At 34.5% G+C, this 27,916-nt stretch overlaps 1 protein-coding gene across 1 annotated transcript in view; it reads right to left on the reverse strand.

Annotated features, from left to right (window-relative positions):
- The window catches only part of SLC38A6 (solute carrier family 38 member 6), a 47,984-nt gene that overhangs the window by 18,263 nt on the left and 1,805 nt on the right, over positions 1-27,916 (reverse strand). Inside the window, exons 3-8 of the mRNA XM_026698644.2 lie at positions 26,506-26,579; positions 20,639-20,691; positions 20,059-20,098; positions 10,302-10,380; positions 3,969-4,051; positions 3,421-3,479 (exon numbers count right to left, since the gene is read on the reverse strand). Coding sequence (XP_026554429.2) covers positions 3,421-3,479; positions 3,969-4,051; positions 10,302-10,380; positions 20,059-20,098; positions 20,639-20,691; positions 26,506-26,579 — 388 coding nt within the window. The remainder of the gene's footprint in view (positions 1-3,420; positions 3,480-3,968; positions 4,052-10,301; positions 10,381-20,058; positions 20,099-20,638; positions 20,692-26,505; positions 26,580-27,916) is intronic.

Below are 27,916 nucleotides of genomic sequence, written 5' to 3' on the forward strand. Positions count from 1 at the left end.
GAGTAGTTCGGAGAACTGGCAAATACAACCTCTGACTGGAGATTTTACAGAATCCTTTCCCTGCCACTCCCACCAAGCCACACCCACAGAACCGGTAGTAAAAAAAATTGAATCCCACCACTGAATATATTTACATATTTTTGTTGCTTGTCTTAATATTCTTCACTCTTAAGTTCTTCAAAATTGTTTGTTGGGCATATTTTGACTATATATTTTATTTTATTATATTCTCCATCAGATTTCCAAATATTCTGGACTGGTTGCAAGCCAAAAGTAACATATCAAAATACAGCTGACCAGAAGAGCAAAATACCAAACAGCGATAAAAATCACCCCTTGTGACAAAAACAAATTAGTGAGATTTTTTTCCTATTAAATGCAGAGAGTAATTGTTTTGAATAATCCCTGATTGGTCATCAGGGAGATAACATATAGTTCTAGTGTTATCAAGCCCACATCAAAGCATTAAACAACTGGGACTTTTACTTGGGAATAGACCTCAGCAAACAAACCAGAATCAAGTAAAATGTGTGTTACAGGAAAAGTACCTATGAACATGGTGCATAATCTGAAGACATCATTTAGATATAGTGTACACAGTCATCTGCCTCCCAGACTATCTGGTTAAAATCCTTTTACAACAGAGAGGATGGTGAACTGAGACCTACTGGATGCAGGTAAACCCAAGTAGGTATTAATGAATGGCAGTTTAGCTCACAGGAGGTTGCTGAGCTTGCAAAAGATTATCATCTCCTAGACTTGGCAAAAATCGTTTGGAGATCTTGAAAGATGCTACCCTTAGGGAGATGTTTTGACAGCTTTGAAGTCTGATTTTTATCCTATGGTTCAATTCCTTAATGGACTGGCTGTCTTGCACTCTGGATAGCATTTTTGCAGGACAGCCTTTATGTGATTTTTATCTTCTTAAAAACACAGGAAAAAAGTAAGGTCTGCCTGCAAGTCAACACAAGCCAACAGAGTCAAGGGGCACTGCTTATTATTCTGCAGGGAAAGCACCGAACTTCAGCAAAGCATGCTTTCTCAGGTGGAGGGCAGAGAGGGAATAATAATGTTTAAGCATAGCTGCTATTACTATTTCATTGCTTTAATTTCTTCCTCCATCAATCTATCTTAGGTCAAAGATCAACCATTTAAAAGAAAATAGGGGTGATGGGGGCATAATGAAATATATAAATGTACACATATATAAAGAACTATTATCACTCTGCTCTGTTTTATTTGTACTTGTTTGATGTCCTCTCCTAGTTTTCTTTACATGTCAATATGACTTTGAAAATTAAACAACATAAGTGTGCATGACACTCAATTATTACTCTAGTGATTAACAAGAACCACTGAAAGCCAGTCTTTTCACTCACAAGAAAATAGTTGAGTTAACCTCTAACAGCCAAGTAGTAAAGTAATCTTACCTAGCCCATGAGTTAACTACTCCAAATAAAAGAGGGGAGGGGGTCTAATCATTTCTTTGATAATTGCTTGCTTTAGAAGTACAATATCTCAGAATAATGGAGACAACCTAACAAGAAGAAACGTTGTGCAATGGTATTCCTGCATATACAGTATATGATAGTGGAAGGGAAAGGGAGCAGAAGGACAATTCATTAGTCTTTATTCACTTTCTTCCAGAAACCACATTAGCATATTAGATTTAGCTCTTAGATTCCCTCTTCAATAGAATAGAAGGTATTTTTGCACCCAAGATTCAGCAACCTTTCTGGATTATGGAAGCATCTGTAATTCTGACAGCATGTAATGGGTTCATGTAGCGGGGCCATTAAAATAGCCTAAGAAAAAGAGGACAGTGACAAAAAAAAGGAAGATGGTGGGTTGTTGGTTTTTTTTTACATTTCAACGTTCATCTAATTAAAACTATCCCTTATATTATAACATATTATAAAGTTTCTCTTTTCTCCTCCTTCCCTATCTTCAATACACATACTCAAACAGGGTTCGGGTTTCTTTTACTAGCTGACCTTTTTGCTAGTCATTTTGCCAATACAATTGTTTGCATTTATTCAGAATCCCGATAGACAAAATCTCATGAGATGATAGTGGTCATATCTTGTGAGATCACTTGAGATTTTTCTGAAACTGTGAACTCTGAGGACATGGATGGGATTTTGTGTGGAATGAGAACCAACACCTCTAGACTATACTCCTAAACCTAGGAGGTTAAGTCTTGCCAGATGTAGGGTTTAGATGTAAAAGATAGTGAACTCTTACTTAAAGGGAGACAATGATACCACACTGAAAGAGGCAATGATGCACCACTTCTCTCAACCTGGCACACAAAATCTCCAAAGACCCTAACACTAAATAATTTTGGCTAGCAGGCCTAGGAAAGAGCCTTCTCTGCTGTTTCCCATGCCCTATGGAATATCTTGCCCCCCGAGCTGAGGTGAGACCCATTCACCCATGCAATCCATAAGGGTGGTTGGTGTCTTATGGACACTCCTTCTGCTTTTTGCATTTTTTAACCTCTGTAACTTTTATCTTTTTAATTCTATTTTAATATTGTTTTGAACTACATTATGGTTTTTATTTGTAAACTGCCCTGAGTCACTTACATGAGATGGGTGGTATGTAAACTTGATTAAATAAACATCCCCAAGATACAGATGATGCAGTTGTTGCCAGCATATACTGGAATTTTTAAACATTATATCGATTGCTTGAATACACATTTGTGGTCCCTACACATACAGATGTTGGTTTTGAAGATAATTCATGTCTAAACGTATCCTGAAATATATTCATTTCTACATATTCTTTACTGTTGCAGAAACCACAGTAGAAGCAAATCTAAACCAAATGCACACCCTTATTGTTTTCCATAGATCACAAAAGAAGCAATGAATGTAAACATCAGCACTGAATGACCTACTTGACACAGAGACAGAATAGGGAGAAAGTATTTCTTTCAGTCTGAAAGAATAAGACCTTGATATATTAATATGGATGTTAAATTACTCAAGAGTTTTGCTGCTTCTTGTGCTTTGTGTTATTGAACTAACATGTAAATTCAATTTACTTGGAAAAGATGACATTTTCTTCTGCACGAGTTGCAGTAAATGGTGGTTGGAAGTAAGGATGAAAAATTCCATCCTACGCAGACTAATATTTTTCATTGCCCTGTCAGCAAAAACAAATACACTGTACTGCATTTTACAGTCCAAAAAAATTAACAATGGTGTTTTTTCATAGTCCTGATTTTTTTTAAGCCAAAAAACTTACCCACACACAAGGAAACACATACACTGCACATAAAAGACAGGAGAAGGGACACTTTAATTTTAAAGACAAATTTTTTGAAGACAGACATCTGTTTCAAAGAAATTCTGAAATCCATCAAAAGAAAAATAAAACACAAGCTATGATCTCTCTCTTTTTTTTACTTACCACAAGAGTAAAGTATACCATCAAGAAAAATGATAAACTACTTGTACAGCCAAGAAAGCCTGTAAAATAACAATAAAAATAAGAGACAATTTATAAGGAAAGTGATCCTGATGTAAGGTTAAAAGAGTTTCACATTATAGGTATGTTTTTCATTATAGGGCTTGGTGTCTGCGGCTTAAAACTCCATCTAAAAACATTCTGACTTGCCTGCCACAGATCGTCTATGTAGCTTTGCAGCACTGAATTAGGACTGCTCTACCAATAATGGCATACAATAAGTAAATGCAACTCTTTAATGTTTTTCTGTAAATGTTTTATTTTAGGAGAGCAGACAAAATACTGGGGATTCTAACTAATAGGTTAACCAGGCATGTCTGGAAGGCAAACTAAGTTGCAAACAAATCTACACTGCTCAATCTTTCCTTAATTTATTTCAGCTCGTATTAAGAGCCTCTCTGACATCTCTCAATCAAGCTGCTATTAGGGAAAAAAAGATGGCTGCCAATGGTAAATTACACAACAGGAATATCCTCTTTAAAATTACTCACCAATTTTAGGAAGAAGTGCTAGAGGGAAAACGATACAAACTGAGGTAATCAGCAGCAGTAATCTTCCATCAAGATACCAAGAACTATTAGAAGATATAATGCAAACAGTTTCAAAATGTCTGGGAAACTTCACTTATATACTGATACTTGTATAGTAGGGAGGGGAATATTTTTAAAAATCAAGATTTTTGAATCAGATAAAAAATACAATCCATATTAAGACAATCTATTTATCAGGCTAGCCTATATTTTATGAAGCGTTTGAGTTTTCAAGAATTTCTTACCAAACATAATAATATAAAGAAGTGAGAAGTATTTGCTTGTGTTATTGCTATGTTAACAGACAGACATTAAAAAATTCTTGCTAGAAATTTTTGATAATGTTGGTTCCTGAGAAATCCTTTTCCTTGATGCCTATCAGCCTCTCTTTTCCACCTTAAAAAAGCAAATAAATAAGAAACTAAGATGTTGTAAACTTCTTGTATCATATTTATTTGCAGCAATTTATTTGGACCTCACTAAAACACCATTTGGATAATAAGGAGCACCCCAAATAGCGAATTTTTCTCCTTCGTTTTGTGAAACATACTTTTGTGAATAGGGAGATTTCCTATGACAGTCATTTTGTGAATGGGCCCACAGCAGGCTCCCAAAACTTTGCACAGAAATGTTGCTTAAAGAATCCAAATTAAAAGCCAACATTTGACTGCAAGCATGATCTTTTGGAGCAGAAGGTATTTTACACACACAATGGAGCAGGGATAAAATGTCTCCTATCTAAGGTGATGTATTAGGAAGATTATTACTAAAATAGAATTTCCAGATTTCTTAGAAAATGACACACCGCATATCTCCTATCACCTTGAAACCAGATTTTTTTTTTCCTTCCTTGATTTGGCATGCAACTATCTGTTTTTCATTTCTAAGATTTCTTTTATTTTAAAAATCTATTGCAAAGAGGTATATGTGAAAGTTCTGCTCCATCATATATTAATTTAAGGAAATTTAAAGCTCATGGGAACAAGAATCTCTTTTTTAAAACGTTATTTAGGCAATTGGGAATTCTGCCCTATCAGCACTTAAGTCTTTGGCTGGTGTTGACAAAAGCAAGAAAGATGCTTCTTGCTTATACAGCAATTTAAAAATATTTGTTATGGAAAAAACAGTATAATCAGAGAAGGTAGCAGCTCTCAAGGTTAGCACTATGCTCTCAAACTCTCTCTAAATACTGGCCATAAATAAAAAAAGATTCCCTCTAAAATAATGCTGGACTGATATGAAAATTTAATATATAGTTACTATGGACAATTATATTAGATTCTATATAGCAAAGGTAAAGTAAAGGTAAAGGTTCCCCTTGCACATATGTGCTAGTCGTTTCTGGCTCTAGGGGACGGTGCTCATCTCTGTTACAAAGCCAAATCTCTGTTACAAAGCCATTGTCCGAAGACGTCTCCGTGGTCATGTGGTCAGCATGACTAAACGCCGAAGGCACACTATTACCTTCCCACCAAAGTGGCCCCTATTTTTCTACTTGCATTACAGCTTGCATTCAAACTGTTAGGTTGGCAGAAGCTGGGGCAAGTAATGGGAGCTCATTCCATTACGCCGCGCTAGAGATTCAAACCACCAAACTGCCGACCTTTCTCACATGGGATCTAATATATTTATCCTATATGGTTAAAGATTGAGTCTCTAATATTTTTTAATCTGTTTTGATGATAGTTCTTTTCCTTTACAAGGATTTCAACACCATGTCTCCAAAAAGGTTTCTTTGGCTATTCAGGCCAACTGGTATAGAAGACTCCACAATAAAGAGTTTATTCTTCAGTATATAACTTTTGGCACAGCCAAATGTTTTTAGCAGACCTGGCACACTCTGCTGAAAATGTCAGATGGGCTAATATTTAGACTTCAGTTCTTATTATATATCAATCTATATGTATGCCTTTTGCCAGAATTCCCAAATATCTGTCAGCCAATGGAACTGCAAGAGCACATTATGAGGTATTCTTAAAACAGTTGCCATGGTGGGAAAAACCAATAATGCTTCCAGTTCCCCTGCTCTCCATGGTTAAAGTTAAGGCCACAGGAGTACCATTTTCCATTGATGCCCAGGGGAGCTGACTATTCATTTTCATGACAAAGAAAGAATTAATACGAGAACTAGTAATCTATTTCTGGGTACGTGTGTCCCCCCTCAATATTTTAGCCATAATCTCTTGCAAATTGCTACCCCTGATGTTGTGGTTTTTGGATGAAAGTCTCTATCCTAGGATGAATTGAACATGAATTCAAACACTTTTTATAATTTATTTAGATTTTCTTTAAAGTAATTCCTTCTCAGAGCCTTGGAAGAATAACAGTTTTCAAAATATTACAACCACATAACACCTACATATTCTTCCTTCATCATGAAAATGAATAGGCAGTCCCTCTGTGCATCAACATTTTGTTAGTAAGATGATCACCCTAATCAACATGGGAATAAGTTGGACACTAAAATAAACAAATCCAGGTGCTATGTTTCCTGTAACATAAACAGTTTCCCCTTTTAATAAATCTACTTAAAGAAGACTCAGAATCCTGCCAATATGTGGCTGTTAAGAACACATTCACAAGGAAATTGCTCACCATCACCAGACTGGAGTTAAAACCAATAATTGCTCATCATCAATGTCTAGGAAATCTCACTTACGCCTTAACTCTATTGGAAGATATAATTTAGAGTTGGGAATTAAAAAAATAAAGTTTAGTGCTTCCTTTCTTGATCTTTGATAATATGTTATCAAAGAATTGTAACTATGGGATTCTTGTCTCAAAGAAAAATACTAAATATAACAGGTTGGGCTGGGCATTGTTCTGTTAATAATTGTTGTGCCTATTTGCTGCCTTGCCCAGCAGAATTGGTATTGTTTGAGCTGAACACCTGTGCCAGGATATTTTTGCCTTAATATTCTTATGGTTCCCTTAAACCTTACTCATAAGCCCCAGAGCCATGGAGTCCTTTCCGATCATTTAACAAGTAGGCTAAAGTTGTTCCTGTGCTTATAGAAACCACTGCTTGAGCTCTACTGTCATTTGTACTTGTCTCCTTCTCCACTTCCATAGTTTTATCCTAAGGTTTTGTCTTTCTTTCCTCTTCTTCAACCCTGAAGTATAACGATGTTACAAGAGCAAGGGGAAGATTCTGGAATTTCTCACTGAAATGGAGCTAAAATTTATGTATTACCTCACAAACAAGTAGTCTCTTTTTTTCTTAACAAGATTTGAAGGGGGGGGGGGGCTTTTTCCCTTGTCACACTCTTCTTTTTAATTTCTTAGTAAGTCCAGCATTTTGCTCCATATTTGGCATCTACTTTGAAGTAGTTCACTTCTTCCTCACATCTTTGTCCCTAGAATAGGGAACAGTTGACCCTGATATGCTCACCTGACCCCTGAGAGCCAATAGAAGAAATTCATACTATTCAAAAGAGACAATAAAAAAACCTAGGATGGAAACAAAAAGACTAGAACACATCCCCTCTAGCAGCCAATATTCAGATAAGCAAGGATCAATACCAAATAACCATCAGGCAGAAAACAATTCTTCTAATCAAGGAAACCCAAGGAAGAAGCTATATCCACATAAAACTGGCAAGGCAACCTACTATATATAAACAGCAGCAAACCACCAAATCATCACTTGCACCGATGATGCTACCTACTTAGGTTATGAAATATCTGCAAACAAACAACCATGCTCAGTGAGCACTAAGGACTCTACAGTTAAATCTTGAGCTATAGGTATTCCCATCTACAAGTATGAAAGAATCAGTTGTAGCCTTTCTGGTTGCTGGAATAAGTTGCCATTTGGTACTGAGCTGTGGTGGTGCAGTGGTTAGAATGCAGTATTGCAGGATAACTATCTACAGTCAGTAGTTCAATCCTGATCAGGTCAAGGTTGACTCAGCCTTCCAAGGTCAGTAAAATGAGGACCCAGATTGTTGTGGGTAATATGCTGATTCTCTAAACTGGTTAGAGAAGGCCATAAAGCACTATGCAGTAGTATATAAGTCTAAGTGCTATTGCTATTGTTGTTGCTACTGTCTCAGTCTCTTCTGTGGGAGGGATGAGTTGCTGCAAAAAGTATCTAGAGTAATTGCATTCAATTAACAGCTTTGAGCTTCCTTTTTGAACAATACAGGCACTCATCCAGTTCCTTTCCTGCTGTTTCTACTGCCCTAATGAGAAAGGGGTTTGATTGTTCTGGAGTAGCATGTCCATAATTCTGGAAGGACTATTGATATTAGAATCACCTGTGCACCTCTTACAGATTTGCTTATTTATTTGATTGACTGATTATGTATATAGCCTCCCATTTTGTGGCATGCAACACTGAGCAGCTAACAGTCTATACAAATTTATACAAATACTAGCAGTAAAAACATAGTGTCTTCCATTTTAACTGTGAAATTTTAACTGTGAAATCCTGATGACATTTGATTGCATTCACTAGGGAGGTGAAGAAGCTTGCATTGCCTACTTTCCCCAATCTTGGAGACCTTCTTTTTATTCTGTTGGCTATGTGGCAAGGGGAGGAGATAATTCCTTTTTTTGTGGTAGACTGTATAATCATTCACTCTTTTATTTTTTTTCAGAGTTTGGAGTGGAGAGGGTTGAGAAGGTTAATTCCGGGTCCTGATGCTCCTTCCAGGAACACAGGAAGGAATCCTTTCATGGCCTGGCTTTCTCATGAAGAGGGAGTTACCATACAGTATTAACTCTGTCAGTCCAGGGACAGGCAACAAAAATTCTTCAGGCAACAAAAAAACCCCAAAATATTGTTAATTGATTTCCCATTCAAAAAGTATATTTAATGATACAAGTTCAAATTCATGAAACCAGAAAACTAGAAAAGCAATCAAATGATAGCCTTAGGCTATTTAATTGTACAAAGAGGAACAAAGATAGCTTATTCAAAACAAGAGCGAGCTATTTTAGCATTGGAACATTTTTGTCAGAAAACTAAGCCGCACTATATGTGTGTTTATATATGTGACCCTCCGTATGTGTGTGTTTGGTTTTGAGTTAATAGTAAAGATATAGTGAACACAGCTGCACAGCCAAATTGGAAGAATTATAAACTATTAAGGAAAACTGGAACAATTCCCAAAGGCAACTCTAGGAACTACTCATCAAAAACAAAAATATTTTAAAATGTTGGCACCTGCCAAATTTTGCTTAGCTGATTTTAAAAGAAGTTAATATAATAAAATGAAAGGAGTAATTTAAAAGGTTTAAGCTGAGGCACAGGCTCAGTTCTTATGGTTTATGCCTAGTGTGGTTCCTTTGGCAAGTGACAAAATCCAACAGGAATTAGGATTCATCTCGACAGCATTTTATTTTGCAAAGTGAAAAATATTTATGCCAAATTATCTCTGTATGAAATGTATGGGGTGAGGTCACCTTGTAAAGCCTGCAGTTAGGAAAGGAGAAATATAACTTGGGGTTGTTTCTCTAAGAAAAAAGAATCTATTGGTTTCTTTTACATGAAGTTCCACAGTTGATCTAACAGACAATTAAATAGGGCTTGCATACATCAGACCTTGAGAACTGAATTTTCCAGTCAAAAAAGGAAAACATGAATTCTGTCCAACAGGAAGAGCAAGGTACTGGAAAAAGCACTTGATGTAGAGTGATTTTCAATTCATTTCAACTTCAGTTTACACAACTGTTAGATCAAATCTATTCTTTATATAGTTTTACCACTGGAAATTCTGGAATCTCTGCTCCTCTATCTGAAAGACCCTAAGTTGGGAAGACTGTAATAGCCATACCACTTCAAAGAATGCATGCATATTTCAGTGCTTGTCTATTGAAATGTAAAAAGTAACATGTTAGCTATGCTTCTTGCCTTGTTATCCTAATTTCCTAATGTACAAGGACTCAGGTAGAATATACAATATTCAGGCAGAAAGATGAACATATCTAATCTCCCTCTATTTTCAGCATGAATTAGTCTAGTTTGGGAAAAATTGTCACATAGTCCTGCTGAATTTGCAAGCTCACGCAAAGAATTCCTCATTTGGCACAAATAAGAACAAAATATTTTTGTAAGAGTTGCAGATATAAAAGATGCTGACAGCAAGCTATAACTTGTAGGCTCCTATTAATCACTATGGACTAAGTCAGCAAGGAATTACGCTTGTGAAGAACACATCACATTTAGACTGCAAACTGGTAGGCACAGGTGTGGACATCTGCAAAGTCCCATTTATCTTTTTCCCCCACAGGCATGCAAAGGAAATGATTGTATTTCCCCTTGTGGAATAATTTTAAATATCTCCTTACCCACTATGGTCTCCATTCAGAAGTCCTGCAATAGCACCAGGAAGTTCAGATTTAAGAACATAAAGATAAGAAGACATAGCTGCAAATATAGAACCAAGTATTAGTGGAATGAGATACTGGCCATTCTACATTGGGACATATTGGTTCAGAGTAGAGGGGAAGAAAAAGGTCTAAAGGCCTCATTGAACCATGTGGCACCACAAATGTAACCCAATTTTTATCTTTCACATATTTATGACAAAGATTCAGGCATGTGAATAACATGAATACATTTGTTTTAGAAGTAACTGAACTGTGAATTGCTCTACCTTTGAATCCTAAAGCAATCTTTTCTAACTTGGTGCCTGACAGTTAACTAGGACAAGAAGTTCTACTGGGGATGCCTAGAGTTTCAGATGCACACATCAAGATGCATCAGATTAGGAAAGGTTACTTTATGTCATTCATTCATTCATTCATTTCTATAGCTGCCCCTCTGTAAATGACTTTGAGAAGCTTACAATGCAAAACATATACTACTATTAAAAAATGTAAAACATCTTAAAACAATAAAAACAGTAAAAAGCATTAAAAAGCAGTAGAGAATATTAAAACATCTTATTCATCATTGATTATACTAGTCAACGACTACTTCAGCTTCAACCGCAACAAGAGCACACAACAGATAAACTCAATGTAAACTGCTCCAAACTTGATTGCAGAAAGTACGACTTCAGCAACAGAGTGGTCAATGCCTGAAATGCACTACCTGACTCTGTAGTTACATCCTCAACCCCCCGACTCCTTTAACCTCAAACTATCCACTATTGACCTCACCCCATTCCTAAGAGGTCTGTAAGGGGTGTGCATAAGTGCACCATCATGCCTCCCGTCCCTGTCCTATTGTCCCCATTTAATCGTACCTATTTTCTGTATTCTTAGCCATGTTTATACTTATACCTATTATCTTGTAAGCGACTGACAAATCAAATAAATCAAATAAATCAATATAGATAAAATAACGCCATTTATTCCCAACAAGAGGTAGGGAAATTAAAGATGCAACTAAAATCAGCCTGTGACATTGATTATTCACCATTGAGGGTCTCTACCATCCTTGTCATGATGATGGACACTTTCTTTACAAGCACATCAACAACATTTGAGTTCTGTGACCATCCAAATTTGTACTCTTCATTTAATGCCAACTTTTGTTTTAGTATTTACACTGGAAAACCAAGGCATTTGAAATCCTTGGGAAAATACCCAGATATAAAACAAGTTTATTCATGAAGAAGTTCTTCATGGTTTGTGATAATAAAATCACACATATTTATGCCTTGTTATTAGATTAAAATAGTTAAATAGCAGTTATAAAAATTTTGCAGCCCTGAAATATTATATACTGTATGTTGAAGTGCATGAATATGACATCTATAAAAATGTATTGTATTAAACTAGAATCCCATGTACCTACAGCAAGGTAAAATTAAAAACTGGTGAGATCACTAAATAAGGAATCATTCATGTATTGATTCACAGAGCTTCTCCTAATCAAGCTGACCTTCCCAACTGACAAATTCTTAAGACCTTTCATTTAATTTTGTAGTTTGATCCCTTTGTTTCCAAAAAAGAAAATATGATTAGGTGTTAGAAGGGCAGATAATCTGAAAATTATGAGGATATCTGAAGAGTTATAAAACTGCTGTTTTCTGATGGTGACTAAAAGGCACGAATTAATGCAGAGGATTTTTTTTTAAAAAAAACCAAATAAATGTGAAACTTTTGCTTCAAAACACCTTTCTCTAATTTCCATTAAGCAGCTATATTGTGCATATCTTGAAATGAAAGATCAAATACATCACGACTATTTTTTTAAAGTCACATCAGCCTTTTTTTAAGCCTTCAACTGATTTCCAGATCAAATTTCCTGCTAATATACAATCTGTCACTCTTTTCCATACATGTATTTTAGCCTCTGGCTAGTCATTTGATCATTTTTATCCTCTGTTGTGTGATTGACCCTTTTGTTTCCTAAACAACAGAGTTACTCCTTTGAATACCTCTCAAAAAAAAAAAAAAAACCCTCAATTTTCTGTTATACTCCACTGTCATTATATAAACTAAAACATTTGTGTTCTACCTCTCATATACAGTGTTCCTTTTTTTTTCTTAGAGACAATAAAGGAAATGAATGCCAAATTAATGAATATAATTGTGCCCTTAGGCTTCCTCAAGGATATGTTCCCTTTTGTTGGCTGCTCATGAGCAAATGATACTATTTGGATGAATGTGTTTTATCCACAGTTTAAATATTAAAAAGGAAGGAAGGAAGGAAGGAAGGAAGGAAGGAAGGAAGAAAGGAAGGTAAAAGCTACCGAGTTGTTGATACTGTTTCTTCCATGCCTTCCACATCAAGGGAAGGTTTTCACATATAAAGATTGTTAGGAATATAAGTCACCTAACAGGTATTTGGGTTAGAAATATATAAACCAGGATAAACATTTTAGTACTATATATTTAAGGGAATGCAAGAACATGAAATTGGGTGTGGTTTCTCAAACAGCCATAAGATGGAGCCAGAACCCTGGGTTGTTTAGTCTTAATCTCAGAAGAGAGTGTGTCTCTGTCTGTTTCCTTCTGTTGGAAAGTATTGCCGTTCCTCCATTTTTCCTAATTGACTGATAATCCAGGATTTGATGTAAGTCTGATACTGAACTGTTTTTGACACTGGAATTTGATATTTGGATTATCCCTGGATTGAAAAACTGACTGATTTACGTGTGAATGACTTTGGACAGCCTATCTTGAACTTTGCTTAACGTTTCTGGAAGTAAAAACCTACATTTACTGTACAGTGTGAACTGTACTGTGAACTGTGTACTGTGTGTGTATTATCCAAACACTTCTCTCAAATACGTCTCCCTGTATGCGCTCATTCTCCTAACAGGGAATTACCTCAACAAAGATCACCTTCAAATAATAGTAATAAATAGTGGAAAACCACCAGTCAGTAATTTGAAACAACATACTCAGAAATAAAAGGAAATGAAATATAAACATTCATTAATGTTTATTATCCTAAATTATAATATTCACAGCTGCCCTGTCAGTTGCAGAAACAAGATTCAAAAAATAGTGCAGCACTAATGTGTATGAACTTATTATTCTGCTAATTGAGAACTAGTCAGAAACTAACTTCCTTTTGTATAATTTTAAATTATAAATGTTACTGAGGATGGAATGTTAACCTATAAACTGTACAAATTAGCTCGTTTAAATTGATTCAAAGCTTTTGCCTTCCATGTAGTTTCTCAGATGAAAGTTTTATAGGCAAATGTTGGACTGGTTCTAATTGGTGCTAGAAAGTGGGATCAAATTGTTTGTTTTTTATGTATCTGTCCTCTAAGCTTTACAATAGCCTAATTTATGTATGATCTTAAATTTGCTTTGTTTGCCCTTGTCTTAGCATGTTATGTAAATCCCTTCACGTGCTAATTTAATTTGCTCAACAAACCAGTTTAAAAGGTCTTTGCATAACGTTTAATTCTGCTCCACTCTGTAGATTCATGACATCTTTCACTGTTTGCACACATGAGTATCATTGCTTATTAGCTTTTAGGACTAGCACACTCCATCCTTACTTTTTTCTAATTCAGCTTTCATTATACAATTACTTTCCATGTTGCATGGTTGTCACTGAAACCAGGTAATAATCTAAGTCCTTCTGATGAAAGGTGAGCAAATGAGTTAAATATTGCAAATGGAATGTTTGTAGCCCATATAGATTCAATGAGCTTGGTGAAAGCAAAAATCCTACAATTCCCTCATCCCCAAATTCTACAGTTCAGACATGGGAATGTTAAGCCTTTTGCACTTTGCTCCTGGCAATTTGAATACATTCACCATCTCTCTAATGCTCAGGATCAGTATGTCAAATATGGTATCAATTATGTTTGTTTCCCAACCTGGCTCAAGGTCAAAATGTCTGCTTTTCCATATACTATTTAGAATTCTAAACTGGTAAAAGTGGATGGGGTTTGAGCTTCCTGTGCAACTCCCACTAAACTGCCACAAACTTGATTTCACATATAGCACTACAATCCTGCTACATATCGGGAGACTCAGACAACCCTGAAGCAACTTAGTGTGCAATGATTTTCCTCCCCAGTAATAAGAATTGAAGTGGGGGGGTGGGACTTCAAGACTGCAACAATGAGCTTATTTCCATTGACCAAAAACTGACATGTAGGCACAGGTTGTAATTCTGCTTCTGATCCTATGAGCTACCAGCATGATTCACTATGACAAGAAACTTTATTAATTGACTTGGATACTCCAAAGAGAAAGTATAACAACAAACTTGAATCTACCATAATTTTGAAGGATTGTTCTCTTGGGCTACTAAGCTGGCATAACATAACTATTTGTTAATGTTTATTATTTATTAATCAAGGAGTGATGGTTTTACTTATGATTTCCTCCTTCATGGGAGCATGAAAAATTGTGTCACTGTTTAAGAGGCATTTTATTGACTTCATAACCGAATAACAGAGTTGGAAGGGATCTTGGAGGTTTTTTAGTCTAAGCCCCTGAATCTCTTCTTAAAAACCTCCAGTGTTGCTGTATAGATGAGTAGAGAGCATGAGTAGAGATAAGTCCAGTGTAGATGAGTAGAGGCATCATTTTTTTCAAACTAATGGAGAATAACATCTCTATAATTCGTCCACAAGATGCCTACCTAACTTTCTCTTGTAGAGGTTATCCTACAAGAGAATCCACTATGCTTGACTAGACAGAAAGGAAGACTTAATAAATAAAATGGGAATAGTAAATGCATAGCAGAAAATATAAACTAAAGCCAAGCGAAGCCAAATATGCATTTTTGGACTTCAAAAGCAGATTTCACTAAACTCAGAACAACAACAAACAGAATCCCTAATGCAGAAACCAATGAAAAAGGGAGTGTTGCAAAAGTTCCTAAAAATGAAGATAAGATAATGGCAAGTACAAATGGAAGGAATAAATGGAGGACAGAAGAAGCTAATGTGGCTGTAGAAAAAGCCTGATGAAATCAGAAAACAAAGCAACAAAAAAAGGAGATATAGGAGACTGAAAGAGAGAAGACACAAAATAAAAGTAGCCTGGAAAAGCAGAAGAGTATCAGCAAAATTCATGCTTAGAACTACTAAGGCTTGCAAAAGATGCTAAGAACAGCAAAAAGGGGTTTGTTTATCCTGATATGTACAAAAAAAAAGGAACAAGAAAGAAGTTAAATATAACTCAGCAGTGTGATGTGGTTGCAAAAATATAATTACAGGCTGCATCAACAAAAGCTTGAATCGAAGTCATAGAATATAACAGTTTTATTCTGTATTGGTCAAATCTGTGCACCATTTTTTCAGAAGGATTCAGACAAACTAGATCAGGTTTGAAGAAGAGCAATGAGGGATTAAAAGATCTGGGATTGCTTAGTCTTGACAAGAGAAGATAAGGGAATATAGGGGAGCATTTTTTAAATACCTGGAAGAATATTAAGCACATGATTAAGATCAGGTCTCCGCTATGCCAGAATTCAAGACACAAAATAATGGACCAATGTGACAAGAAGGGGAATTCCAACCAAATGTTAGGGGGAAAAGGTAGCAGATGACCAGGCTGAGTCCAAGGAAGGGGTCAAGCACATCATCAATCTCAAGCCTCTTTGCACCCATAAGACATCTAAGTCTGGCCCACCTTGAATTCCTTTGACTTTTATCTACTACCAACTTGCTTTGACTGTTAATTTTTCAGATTCCTGTAGAGCAAGGGGGTCATGGGCCGGATGCATCATGCTCAGGCCACACCCACCCCAACTCCACAAAGGCAAAAAAATATCACAATACGTCACATGATGTCACATAACGTGATCAAGTTTGCCACCCGTGCTGTAGAGAATAATAGCATGCAATAATCCTGTATTCATTTGAACCGCCTTGGTTCCAGATTACTTGCACCTGACATAAACCTTTCCAAAAATAAGAGCAGTTCAACAATGGAATCAATTACTTGGAGAATATTAGATATCTATGCTGAATAGGGGGATTGGACTCAATAGTCTGAATCTTCCAAATCTATGAATCCATTAGTATTACTTTTATCATCATCATAGTTACCATGATCATCACTACATATGCATAAACTGGCTGACATTCATACTTAACAGCAACTGCCAACTGGGGAAAAATGGCAGCAATTGAAATTTTGGAAGGAAGAGAAAGACTGAGTTTGTTAACAGAATTATGTCAATTACATTCATTCATCTTCATTACAGAAATTGTAATCTAGGTTTCATTGCTAGAGTTCATGCTTGTAGATAAGAGGAAATATTGCAAAATGACTGGAATCACATGAGCTGGCTTGTATGTAGTATGTTTTGAATATATCTTCAAGATATTCATAAATGACCTAGATGTGAGGACAGAAGGAGAGTTCATCAAATTTAAGGATGATACCAAGTTGGGGGAATTGTTAACACTTTGGGAGATAGATTCAAGATGCAGAAGGATTTTGATTCAGCCTATGATTTTGTGATTCCATGATTTTATGTAAGAATAGTAAAACAAATATAAACTTCAGAAGATGCATTACTTTGCCATCGGTTTGCACAATGCTGACACACAGAAAGCAAATTTTGTTTTTACAGTTTCACAATCATAAAGTCTTGGCTCCAGCTTTCCCTAATTACTCTGTCCACAAATAAAAGATCAATGCCAACATTTCAATTTGGTGACAAAAGGAGGGTATTTACTGAAGTATTTTCAAGACACCTTTAAAAACATCTCATGTGTGGAAAGAATGAACTGCATTCTCTCTGGCTAGTTGTTCCTCACTAGTTGGTTTGGTTCATAATGTTGTGGGGAAGTTTATGAAACAATCTTAAGAAAGTACAACATAGAATTTTATTTCAGCAAGTGGCCATATGAACATTTTAGACTCTAATACTCCTATTGTCAATCATATGGATATTTAATTTGCAAAGTGATTTGCCCTCTTTATGATTGCTCCAATGAGTCTGTGACAAAGTGAGATCTATTCTTTGACACCTGGGGAACTATAAAGTTGAACTATATTTACTTTTCTCAACTCACTGATCAAACAAATGAGATTCTCTACCTTAAGATCCTCTTGTAATGCCAAACAAAATCCATGGAGTTGAACCTAGATAGATGGACAAACTAACAAACAACCTTGACTCCACAGGATTTGGAATGTTATATCCTTTGCATTATTCCAAATAATACTCAACATATTACCAGTTAGTCCCCAAATTCAGAAATATCTGTAATCAAATCATCTAACCTTAGTCTGCATAATATATAAAGGTTGAATAATGCAACCTATAACCAGCTTTTTTTCTTTTAAAAAAATGACCCTCTCCTTAAAATACAATTCTAAAAACATCCTGGACTACTTTCTACATTATAGAAGAAAAATAGAACAAGTCTTAATGGCTCCAAATTGCTCAACTAGCAGACGTCAAACTTGCCTCAATTAAAACAGAGCTGGAAATCCTCAATTTAAAACAGTAAGGTAATTAGCTTTCTGGCCAAACATAGCTTCTGCTGATGGGGTAAGCACTCAAATTAGTCTAAATCTCTCTGTAAACATTCAATAGTTGTGGAAAATACAGAAGGTATTTCAAGATTAAATTAGGCCGACCTCTCCCAAGAAACAGATGCATTATGGCAGAGATTGGTGATGTTTTCTCTTAAGTGCTTGTTTGTTTCATATACACTTGCAATTATATACTGTGGAGAGAAAAAAGCTCTACTTGCAATTTTCAGCAGTGTTTGTCTAATTCTTTGAACTAGAGTTTTATAAAATGTGTTACATGAAAAAAAATGTGTTTTAAGAACTGAGGGGTTAGATCCATTTCAATATTACTCTTCTACACCATGCTTTGTTGGTCTTCCAGTCTTAGTATTTAAATCAACAATGTTCATTAATTCCAATGTTTCTCTTATCCTATTCTAACTTACCATATAAATCACAAAACTTACCAAACTTTGTCTTTCCCCCCAAAATGTATGCCATTCTAATGGCAAAGGGGATGAGTCAATATCCTTCAATTTACAAAAGTTTTTCCTATTTTCTTAAGGCCAATTTCCTGTGTCTGTATGACCTGGCAAAGATTACCTGCATGGACAAGTTCAAAAAATCAAGATGGTGGACACAACAGTGCAACTGAAATCCCACCAATATCATTGGCATCTTGGAAAGGAATGAAGTCTATTCTGCCTTATTTTTATACAGAACAAAAGAAGACTAGTCATAAAGTAAAGTAACTTTAACAAGTATGAACTTCAACTCCCAGAATTTCCTAGCAGCATGCTCTGCCTGACAAGCCAGCACTCAGTTTGTCAAGATGGAATATGATCTGCCCCCAGACTTGTTCATGTCCACCTGCCTCAGCCCCACAACCCTGTCCCCAGGTATTATGACCCACAGTTTAAGAATCGTTAACTCAGAGCAAAGCTTCTAAAAACGTTCTGCAAATGTGGACTGACTTGTATGGAAATTATAAGGAGCATCAGTTAAATAAATGCCCTTTCCTAACATTTTTTGTAAGAGGCACTTCTGAGAATGCTTTTTCCAATGTATGAGATAATATTTATGGCTGCAATTGTATATGTCTTTCTATCTCATCCATCTTAAAGGCCTTTTTAAACTAAAATGGTACTGCAAAGTTAAATATTTATTTCATGCGTCTGGTGCCATATACTAATAACTCCAATGAAAAACTTGCTGGTTGAAATTAATTTTCAATACAATCTCTGAATACTAAAGTTTTCAGATTAGAAATTGCCCAACTCACTAGCGATGGACACAAAGGGGAAGTTGACATAGCAAGTAGATTCTGAATGCTAACTATGGGAATACTATAGTAGGCAACCTGATAGATCTCTGTAGGTAGGCAAAAGCTCATAGATTACAGTTTGAGAATCCCTGGCTTAGAGGTCTATTGAAATCAGCTTGTTTCTCCGAAGCATATTTAGATTTAAAAAGCTATCATTCATTCCTCCCCTTGATCGATTGTTTTAATTAGTGCATTTTCTTTTCTTTTCTTTTTTTTGAAAGAACTTGCTTTAGCCCTTTCGCCTCATGTGATTATTGAACAAACATTACACACAGCAAGAGATCTATTAAATAGCTGATACATCTCCAAATAGTCTTATATATGACCACAAGCTTCCTCTCCCCACCTCCCATTGCAAATCTGTCAGCTTTGTAATGGCTTCCGCAGACCTGCCAGCTGAAATCAGTTTCATTTCAAATAAAACACTGAAGTCCATAATTATGCAGGAGCAAATTAGTATGCCGAATTTCTATGCTTCCTTGCACATACATATTTACAAGAACATCTGCAGGACATTTTACATGAGAAAGGCCAAAGGGGACAGACTATGCCACTTCCTTTTCCTTGAGAAAACACCAGTAGGATGTAAATATATTTGCAGTCATAAATATGAATATATCCAATCTATTTTCATTTAATTACCAAAAAATAATGTTTTTTTAAAAAACATTGAAATATAAAGTTAATGAAATAAATGTAAAGTCTAATTTTTATATTTCAAGTAATTGTTCTACAGTTTGAATTGGGAATATGCTAAACAGAGTTACTACTGCCTTATCATTCATTCATACATATTATATAACAGAATTAAGGATTGTTTAATGTACATTCTCTCTGAATGACACTTAGTATTTTAATACCTAGAAGGCTTCTCCTTACCTCCAACGTTCTGTATAATGATTGTACTGGCCACAATAACCTGACAAAACAGTTGATTCGTTTAAGAAAAAAAGAAACATTCCTTGTTGGATGTAAATCATGTATTTAAAAACTCATAAGAAGTTGTTGAATTAAGAAACAAGCTAGATACCTATGCAGCATGGGTTTTAAAATTTATTTTAGAATTAAGATCTAAAAATGGAGGAATAAATTAAATATGATTTTTAAAACATTGTACATTGTAATTATAATCAGAAGAATAACTGCTATAGGTTTATATATTTTACATCCACTACAATGAAAAAGACATTTGCATGCACAGCTAATGACAATATTCAATTTTCTTTCATGATGAACAAGTTGTTAACAGTCTGTATGGGAAAGTGACATAAGAATATTCTATTTTGCAAGAGGTGCAAAAGGTGCAAGAACAAAAATGAGGGGAAGTGCTGTGGGAGTCATAAACAAAGATATTTCTTCTCTTACATGTATAAAATTCTGTCTAGCCTAGTGCAATAAAACGTTATCTTTGCTTTCTTCAATGTTGGCATATTAATTACAAGAGGAGTTTGGAAATTACCTTCCCAGGAGAACCAAATGCAAAGAGACCAAGATCTTCGTAAGATGTGACAGCTATAAAAAGGAAACAAACAGTTCACATGCATACATGTTTACTGGTATATTATATATAGTTAAGACAGTCCTATAAAGTACCAACTTTTAATTTTCATAGATAGAACTAATATGCTCCTTCCTTTTTTAAAAAAAATCCCATTGTGCCAGACCTGATGTGTTTTTTCTACTTATTAGCAAATATATATTTAAACCTATATTTAATATGATAAAGACCACTGCTTTGCATGTGGACCACCTTTATATTGATTTATCACTTCAGAAACATTATTAAAGTCATGTCAATATTCAATCATTAACAATGATACCTTTATTATTATTAAATAATAATATCTGCCTAATCTAGATGTTGGGAAGGACTCAATAGGTGTCAGAAATGCTAAATTCAGTTTAAACATCTCATTGGGTGTTCAACAACAACTACAACAACAACAACAATAATGGCTTTCACCCTTTCTATGTCCAAACAAGCTATAAAACAAATTCCTAAATACAACATACTATACCATTCTATTTACTCATATTGTAATCGTTTCCAAAAAACATAATCTGGGGAAGAGATTTTGGTAAGTGTATCATGTAAAAAAAATTCCATTTTTTTTGTTAACTTGGGGTGTTAGAAACTATATTTGTGAGGTTTTTTCCTAATGCAAAATACATTTTTATAAAGAGTGTGTGTGTGTGTGTGTGTGTATGTAAATAAATGAAAAGTTCTTCAGGCATTTTAGGTTTAATTAGCAAAGACCACAAGTTCCTCTTTTGTGTTGCTAAACCTAAACTATTGAAATTTAGTTGCTTGATTCTGGTGGATTTTTTTTAAGGAATAATAGCTGATGAGGCTTCAGTTCTGATGTGAGTTAAGTTTCCAGTAAGCTTAACACATTAATTTTATTTTAAAAGAAGGCTATCCCCCCCACCCCACAACAAGGAAAAAAAAAACCAAAAAATGTTGGTTTCCTTTTGCTACACAGTACAATCACTTGGAAGCCAAAACAAAATAAATCCTCATTTTAAAAATTAGGAGACAATAACTGTTACAAGATAGAAACACTACTGTTGTCATAAGCAAAAAAAGTGTTTTATCCCAACAAAAACCAGTATTGGAAGAGCAGTATCAGCTCTGCAAACATTGGAGCTAATTAAATATTTACTATGTCTAAACCAGGGATATCAAACTCACATTGTCACGTCAGCATCATGTGACGTATCTGGACTTTTCCCCCCTTCGCTAAACTGGGCATGGGTGTGGCCAGTGCATGACACATTTGGCCTGTGGGCCAGGAGTTTGACAATCCTGGTCTATACTATACACAGAAGTTAACATAACAGATAGAAAGATTAGAAGTTTACAGATTAGGCATTTTTTATGTATGTTTAAATAATACGAGGATTACTTAACTTTAATAAATGTGATAGAGATTACTAACATTGTTAGCGTTAATTGGATTAATATGAATGATACCCAGAACCAACTTTTCCTATACACAATAGAGAAATGTTTATCTTAAACAAGAAGGATATAGATGAAGATAGAGGTAAAGATGAGGAGTTAGGCATTTTTTGTTTATGTATGTTTAAATAATATAATGAGGACTATTTAAATTTGATAAATGTGATAGAAATTACTAATATTGTTACTGAAAATTGGATTAATATGAATGATAATTCAAATTAATCCAACTCTGGATTAAGTCTCTTAGAACCAACTCTGTTCACACACCATATGGATGTATATTTAAATAATAATAATAAAAAATATAAAAAGAAAAAAAGACTTTTACATACATACATACCTATCATGTATTATTTTTAGGGCTAAGCAACATTATTCAAAACATAGAAAGGAAATGAGAAATAGTAATACAAATGCATGAAAAGCTTGAAGAAATATACAATAGATTAAACTGATGTCCCTCAACCTCAGTAACTTTAAGATTTCAATCTAAAAATTCCCCAACATGCTAGTTTGGGAATTCGTTAAAGTCCATACCTCTTTGCACTAACACCATCAATTTACCCCTTAAATGTCTTGTATTATCACATTTATGCACCATTGCATACATTGCCTTTTATAAGTTAATAAACTTATACCTTAGAAAATAATTTTCATGGTATATATTTTGTGAAGCTAACACCAATTTTATTAAGCATTTCATTTATTCCAGAACAAGGAAACCTTTTGCCAAATTAATTCTTTATGCCACTCAGAGTCACTTTTTGTGTGATGGGCAGCCATGTAAATGTAATTAACAAACTTTTTTTTTTAAAAAAAATGGGGAAATGGCTCAGAATTTCATATCTTAAGTCTTTGAGAATGCATTGCAGTGATAGCCTTTCAATGTGAAACTGCTACTATTTATTTTGGCATTTTTTTCTTTTATTGTCTCCTGTCAGGTATCCTCAGAAGCAAAATAAATCAGAAGTAAATCTTCTGGCATCCATTGGAGCTTGTTCCCATGTTTAAAAGCTCAATATTGCAGAATCAAGGAAATAAATACAAGGGACTTAATATGCCTACTTTTTTATCAAGAGGCCTATTTCACAGACAATTTTTTACCAGCCTCCACTATTTGCTGGGTTTTACTTCTAAAAGCATTCTCAGACTGGTCCACCAGACACAGTTAAGCTGTGATTGCTTTCAACATGATTGTTTTACTACTGCTTTTATTGATTAGCTGTAATTTTTACATGTGTTATTGCATGGTAACTGCAAGTTTAATTTTCTAAATATTGCAGAGGGAAATATTTATGGAGAAGTAATTGATTGGATAAATAATAATTTACATATAACAATAAGATCTTACCTCTTGAATATTTAAGAGCGCAGATCAAATGGAGAATAAGAGGAAGAGCCTTTGAGAAGAACCAAGGAAAGAACCAGAAGAATGAAGAAGAAAAAAAAACCAAACATGAAAAGAACTGTTCCATAGAAAAGTAAAGGCACAGAAGTCCAGCAATTAAAATCAAAACAGGACAGAACAGTATGACAAGATAGCCAATAACAACTGGGAAAACTGAATGGATGAGTTGCAATAACAGAATAAGTAAAATAATCCCAGACGGTTTTCTCTCTCCTATCTCTGACACAGGGACAGGTAAAATAAAAGGGTGAAGAAGAGCTACATTTAAAATATCATCAAAAGTTAACCAGTGGCTTTGTATGACTGTGAGTTTTGATGTTTTTAAGTTTTGCTTGTTACGTCATGGCAGTTGTGATAATTACCCTCTGACATTGGGAGGTGAGGGCAGAAAAGGATATTGTGAGATAGTTTGCACATTCTATTGAATCGCCTTTTGTGATATTGGTATGAAGATTAATTGCTTCCAATTTATTGGTCACTCTGTCATTTACCAATTTCCTGTCATAGTTTGGTTAAAACGTTTATGGATTCTTCTTCTGTTGCTTGCTGTTTTTTTCATAAATGTTCTACAAATTCCTCTAGCCTTGTGATTGGATTTAATTTAATGTAAGGAATTTAATAATCAGAGTGCTGATTAATTTAATTTCCAAGTACCAGAGGTTCTTGTAAATAAGTAGTATCTTTTATTTCTACCTTGAGATGCCTACTGTATAGTATTTCACTATACTCCTTCCAGCTACCGTAATTTAAATCACTATCTTTCATTAGTGTCCTCCTGAGTTCAGAGATACTTTGTAAATAGTTGTCATGATTTTCTGTTTCTTTATTTGGTATTTTTTTATAGATGTTGAAATACTGCTCCTTTTCTAACTACTTTCTGATACAGTATTCTTCATTAAATTCCTTCTTGAGAATTTTGTTTTCTTGGCTTTGGCTTCTTTAGAAATCTTTTTTCATGGTCTTCTTTAACAACTTCCTTCATTTCATTGCAGTTTTTCTCATTCTTTATCAGTGACACTCTGGACTTCCTAGAGATTCCACATTTTGTAGCTGTATGCACAGAAGCATATGGAAACCTTTTTTCTTTTTTTTTGCTCTAGCTTGATTTAGAACTTGCCCATGGACAGTTCATGATCTGTTTTATAATCAGCCTCTCACAATTTGTTTGCTAACATACCTGGGTTTTTCTACCTCCTTATACCAATAACATATCTAGTTTAATTTCTGTATGCTCCATCTGGCAATGTTTATTACAGAGGTCATTTTAAAGAACGTTATTAATAAAGAAATAATTGGATGGGCAGAAACTGATTGTCATTCTTAACTTCTGTTTTCATACAATGCAATTGTATTTTTCTGCACACTATTTTCAACTTTGGTAGTCCTATCACTAACTGCAGTGCAGCACATCTTATTTGCATGTTCTGTTAGTGGTTAGACATAAATTTGGATAACCATCATATTAAATTATCATACCCATCTTATTGGATAACTAATCCAAAAGGTGTAGTTAATATTATCATCTCATTAACTGCATTGTACCCAAGTATTTTCTTTGCTATATACAGTATGTAGCAAATACTGTCAGTGAAAACAACTGTTTATTTTTGTATCCTGAATAAATAACAATATGACCTTCTGACTGAAAGTGTCAAAGTGCTATACATTTTAATTCGTTGATGCATAAATTACATGGACAGTTGATTCATTTCACTTTTCACTGGAGTTTTCATGCTTCTTACATTCCAAGTTCCTACTTCATTTTGTCTTTGCAGCTTCAGATTTTCTTCTCTTGTATGTCAACATCATCAACTAAATATCCAAAAGGCTTTAATCTAGCTTGTCATAAAGTTACATTATTTTGCTTGGAAAGATCCCTAACTCTTCTTTAGCAGTAATGAATGCCATTTGATAGGGGGAGGGGAGCTGTCATTTCGGTATCATTAGCAATACCCAATGAATAATGAATTAAATAAATATGAAGACAATATTGGAAAGGAATTATCAACTGGCTCAGATAAAAGGAAATATTTTTTTTAAAAAAAGGACCAAAGTTTTCTGGACTTTATTCTACTAACTTCGCATTCACACTTCCACAAAAGACACGCCCCTCTGTGTCTTTTCTTCATATTTCTTTTTTTCTTTTTCAACATATCTCACTTATATGTCTATAAACTTCAGGTGAAAAATTGCCCAAGACAGAGATTATGAGACACTGTTTTTGTTGTACATGACATCTAGCAAGCATGCTTAGCTCCTTTCTAACCCAGGGCAGCAAATATGGTTTCTAATTAAATTTTAAAGAAACGATGTGATAAGTATATGGTTAAAGTGCAGCAAATCCTATTTCAAGGATCATCCATGTTAAGAGCGCTAAAGCATGAACACAATCCTATCACTTCACTGAACGAACATATTAAATAAGAACAAAATTCAGAACTTGTTCTTGAAAATATTCCAGAAATTAAGACAAAATGTGTATCTTGATTTATAAATCACAAAGATAAAAGTTTTTTTTCATCAGATATATAATCAGCATTAATAATTTATAGTCCTAGTAAATAACAATTCAGACAAATTATGGGATAACATCATCATCATCATCATCAACTAAAGAGCACAGAGTTCCATACAGTTTTCTTGGCAACAATGATGTAATTTGCCTTATGTGTATGTGTATGTATGTATATGCATGTATATATGTATGTACATATGAATATACATATACGGGTAGCCAGGTTTGTGCAACAGTGTCACCATCTAAAAAGGCTGCTGACCCTCATAGTAATGTTATAAGGTTATAAATTATTTGCCTGTATTGCACAGACTATTCTAAGGATGTGTCTAGTGAAATGCAGTTTGTAAAATCTAAATATATTTCTATTTTGCCCCCACTAAAGATTTATGAAGTTTTATATATAGCTCTTTAAAACTGTATAGCACTTTTACTTACCAGTGTAAATGCACATAGTAAGCAACAGAAATATAGAATAAGATGCAAGGAGAGCAACAATTAACATCAGCATACTAGGACAAAAAGAGAAATAATTAATGTCAATGTCATCAATCATTGTTTCCCACTAAAGTGGAGAGTTGAAAAGCTACATTTTCCCCCAAACAACCAAGAAAATCATAAGACATATTTCCTTGTTGTATCTTAAAAGATAGAATATAATGCACATGACTGCTAATTCCTTTTTCCATGTTCTGCTTTTTCTGCTTTTTCTCTAATACTGAATTTAGCAACTTTCATGACTCAATCAAATCTAGCAAAAATAACAAACCTTTTGTTACAACATACACTTTAAAGTATCTTAAATGATTGTATTTTATATCTTTGTGATGAGCAGATACCAATGAGTAGAGGAACAATAAATATCAGCTATATGTTTGCTCACTAATCATCGCAGTATCTGGCTCTAGCTATATAAACCTTGAACAGCAAAATGAATCATAATTCCCAAGCGCCCCCCCCCCCCAATTGTTTCCAATATGCACCCATCAAAACAAATATTTATGCACATAAATATTTTAACTGAAAACTGATATGCCAAAACCTGATTTTTACATAAGTAATTACAGAACTTTAACTTTGAATATTTTAGTGACTAGAATATGAAGAAAGGACTTTTCTACATTAAGAAGATACAATGTTTGGCATTTCTAATTAAATAGTGACAACCTCCTTCAGTCACATAGAAGAGTACTTGGGCTAGCACTGCCAAATCAGACGGGACTGGATTTATTCATTACACTAAAATATAATTTGATTGATTTGCTATTATTGTAGAGGGAAAGTTATGATTACTTGATATATCTGCAAGACTGAATTGGTTCATTCAATAAATCATATTTGAACAATGTGAAAACAGTGCTGATTTCTGTACTACAGTTGCAGAATATAGGACTTCTGATAAAATAAATTCCTACACAAATTCAGACAACAAGCAAGAGATTTCACTGTATTGATTTAATTATTTTCTGTTCTACTATACATAGATAAATAGAAAACAACTTTATCTGTATCAGAATATCTTGCTCGCTATTGTCAGGAATGATAAGCTCTTTGCAGTTAGATAACTCTCCCGTCTTTGGCTGGAGATAATGATGACTGGACCTCATGCAAAGCATCACAATGTACCTTTCTCCACACTATTTTCTTCTGATTTTGTAAAGACATCAAAAATGACATTTATTAAAATTAAATGCCTGATTTTTGTACTTGAAATCATAATTAGTAATGTCCAATAGTATACCACTAGAGACTAAAGGAGGGATCTGGAATTTAACATTTTTTCAACCTGCTTGCTCAGTTTTAGTTATTTTTATTCTTAAAATAATCAGTTTTACTTAAGTTTTTAAAA

Source organism: Pseudonaja textilis, chromosome 1 (assembly GCF_049901715.1).
Source record: "Pseudonaja textilis isolate UNSWEBS1 chromosome 1, rPseTex1.2, whole genome shotgun sequence".
Taxonomy (NCBI): domain Eukaryota; kingdom Metazoa; phylum Chordata; class Lepidosauria; order Squamata; family Elapidae; genus Pseudonaja; species Pseudonaja textilis.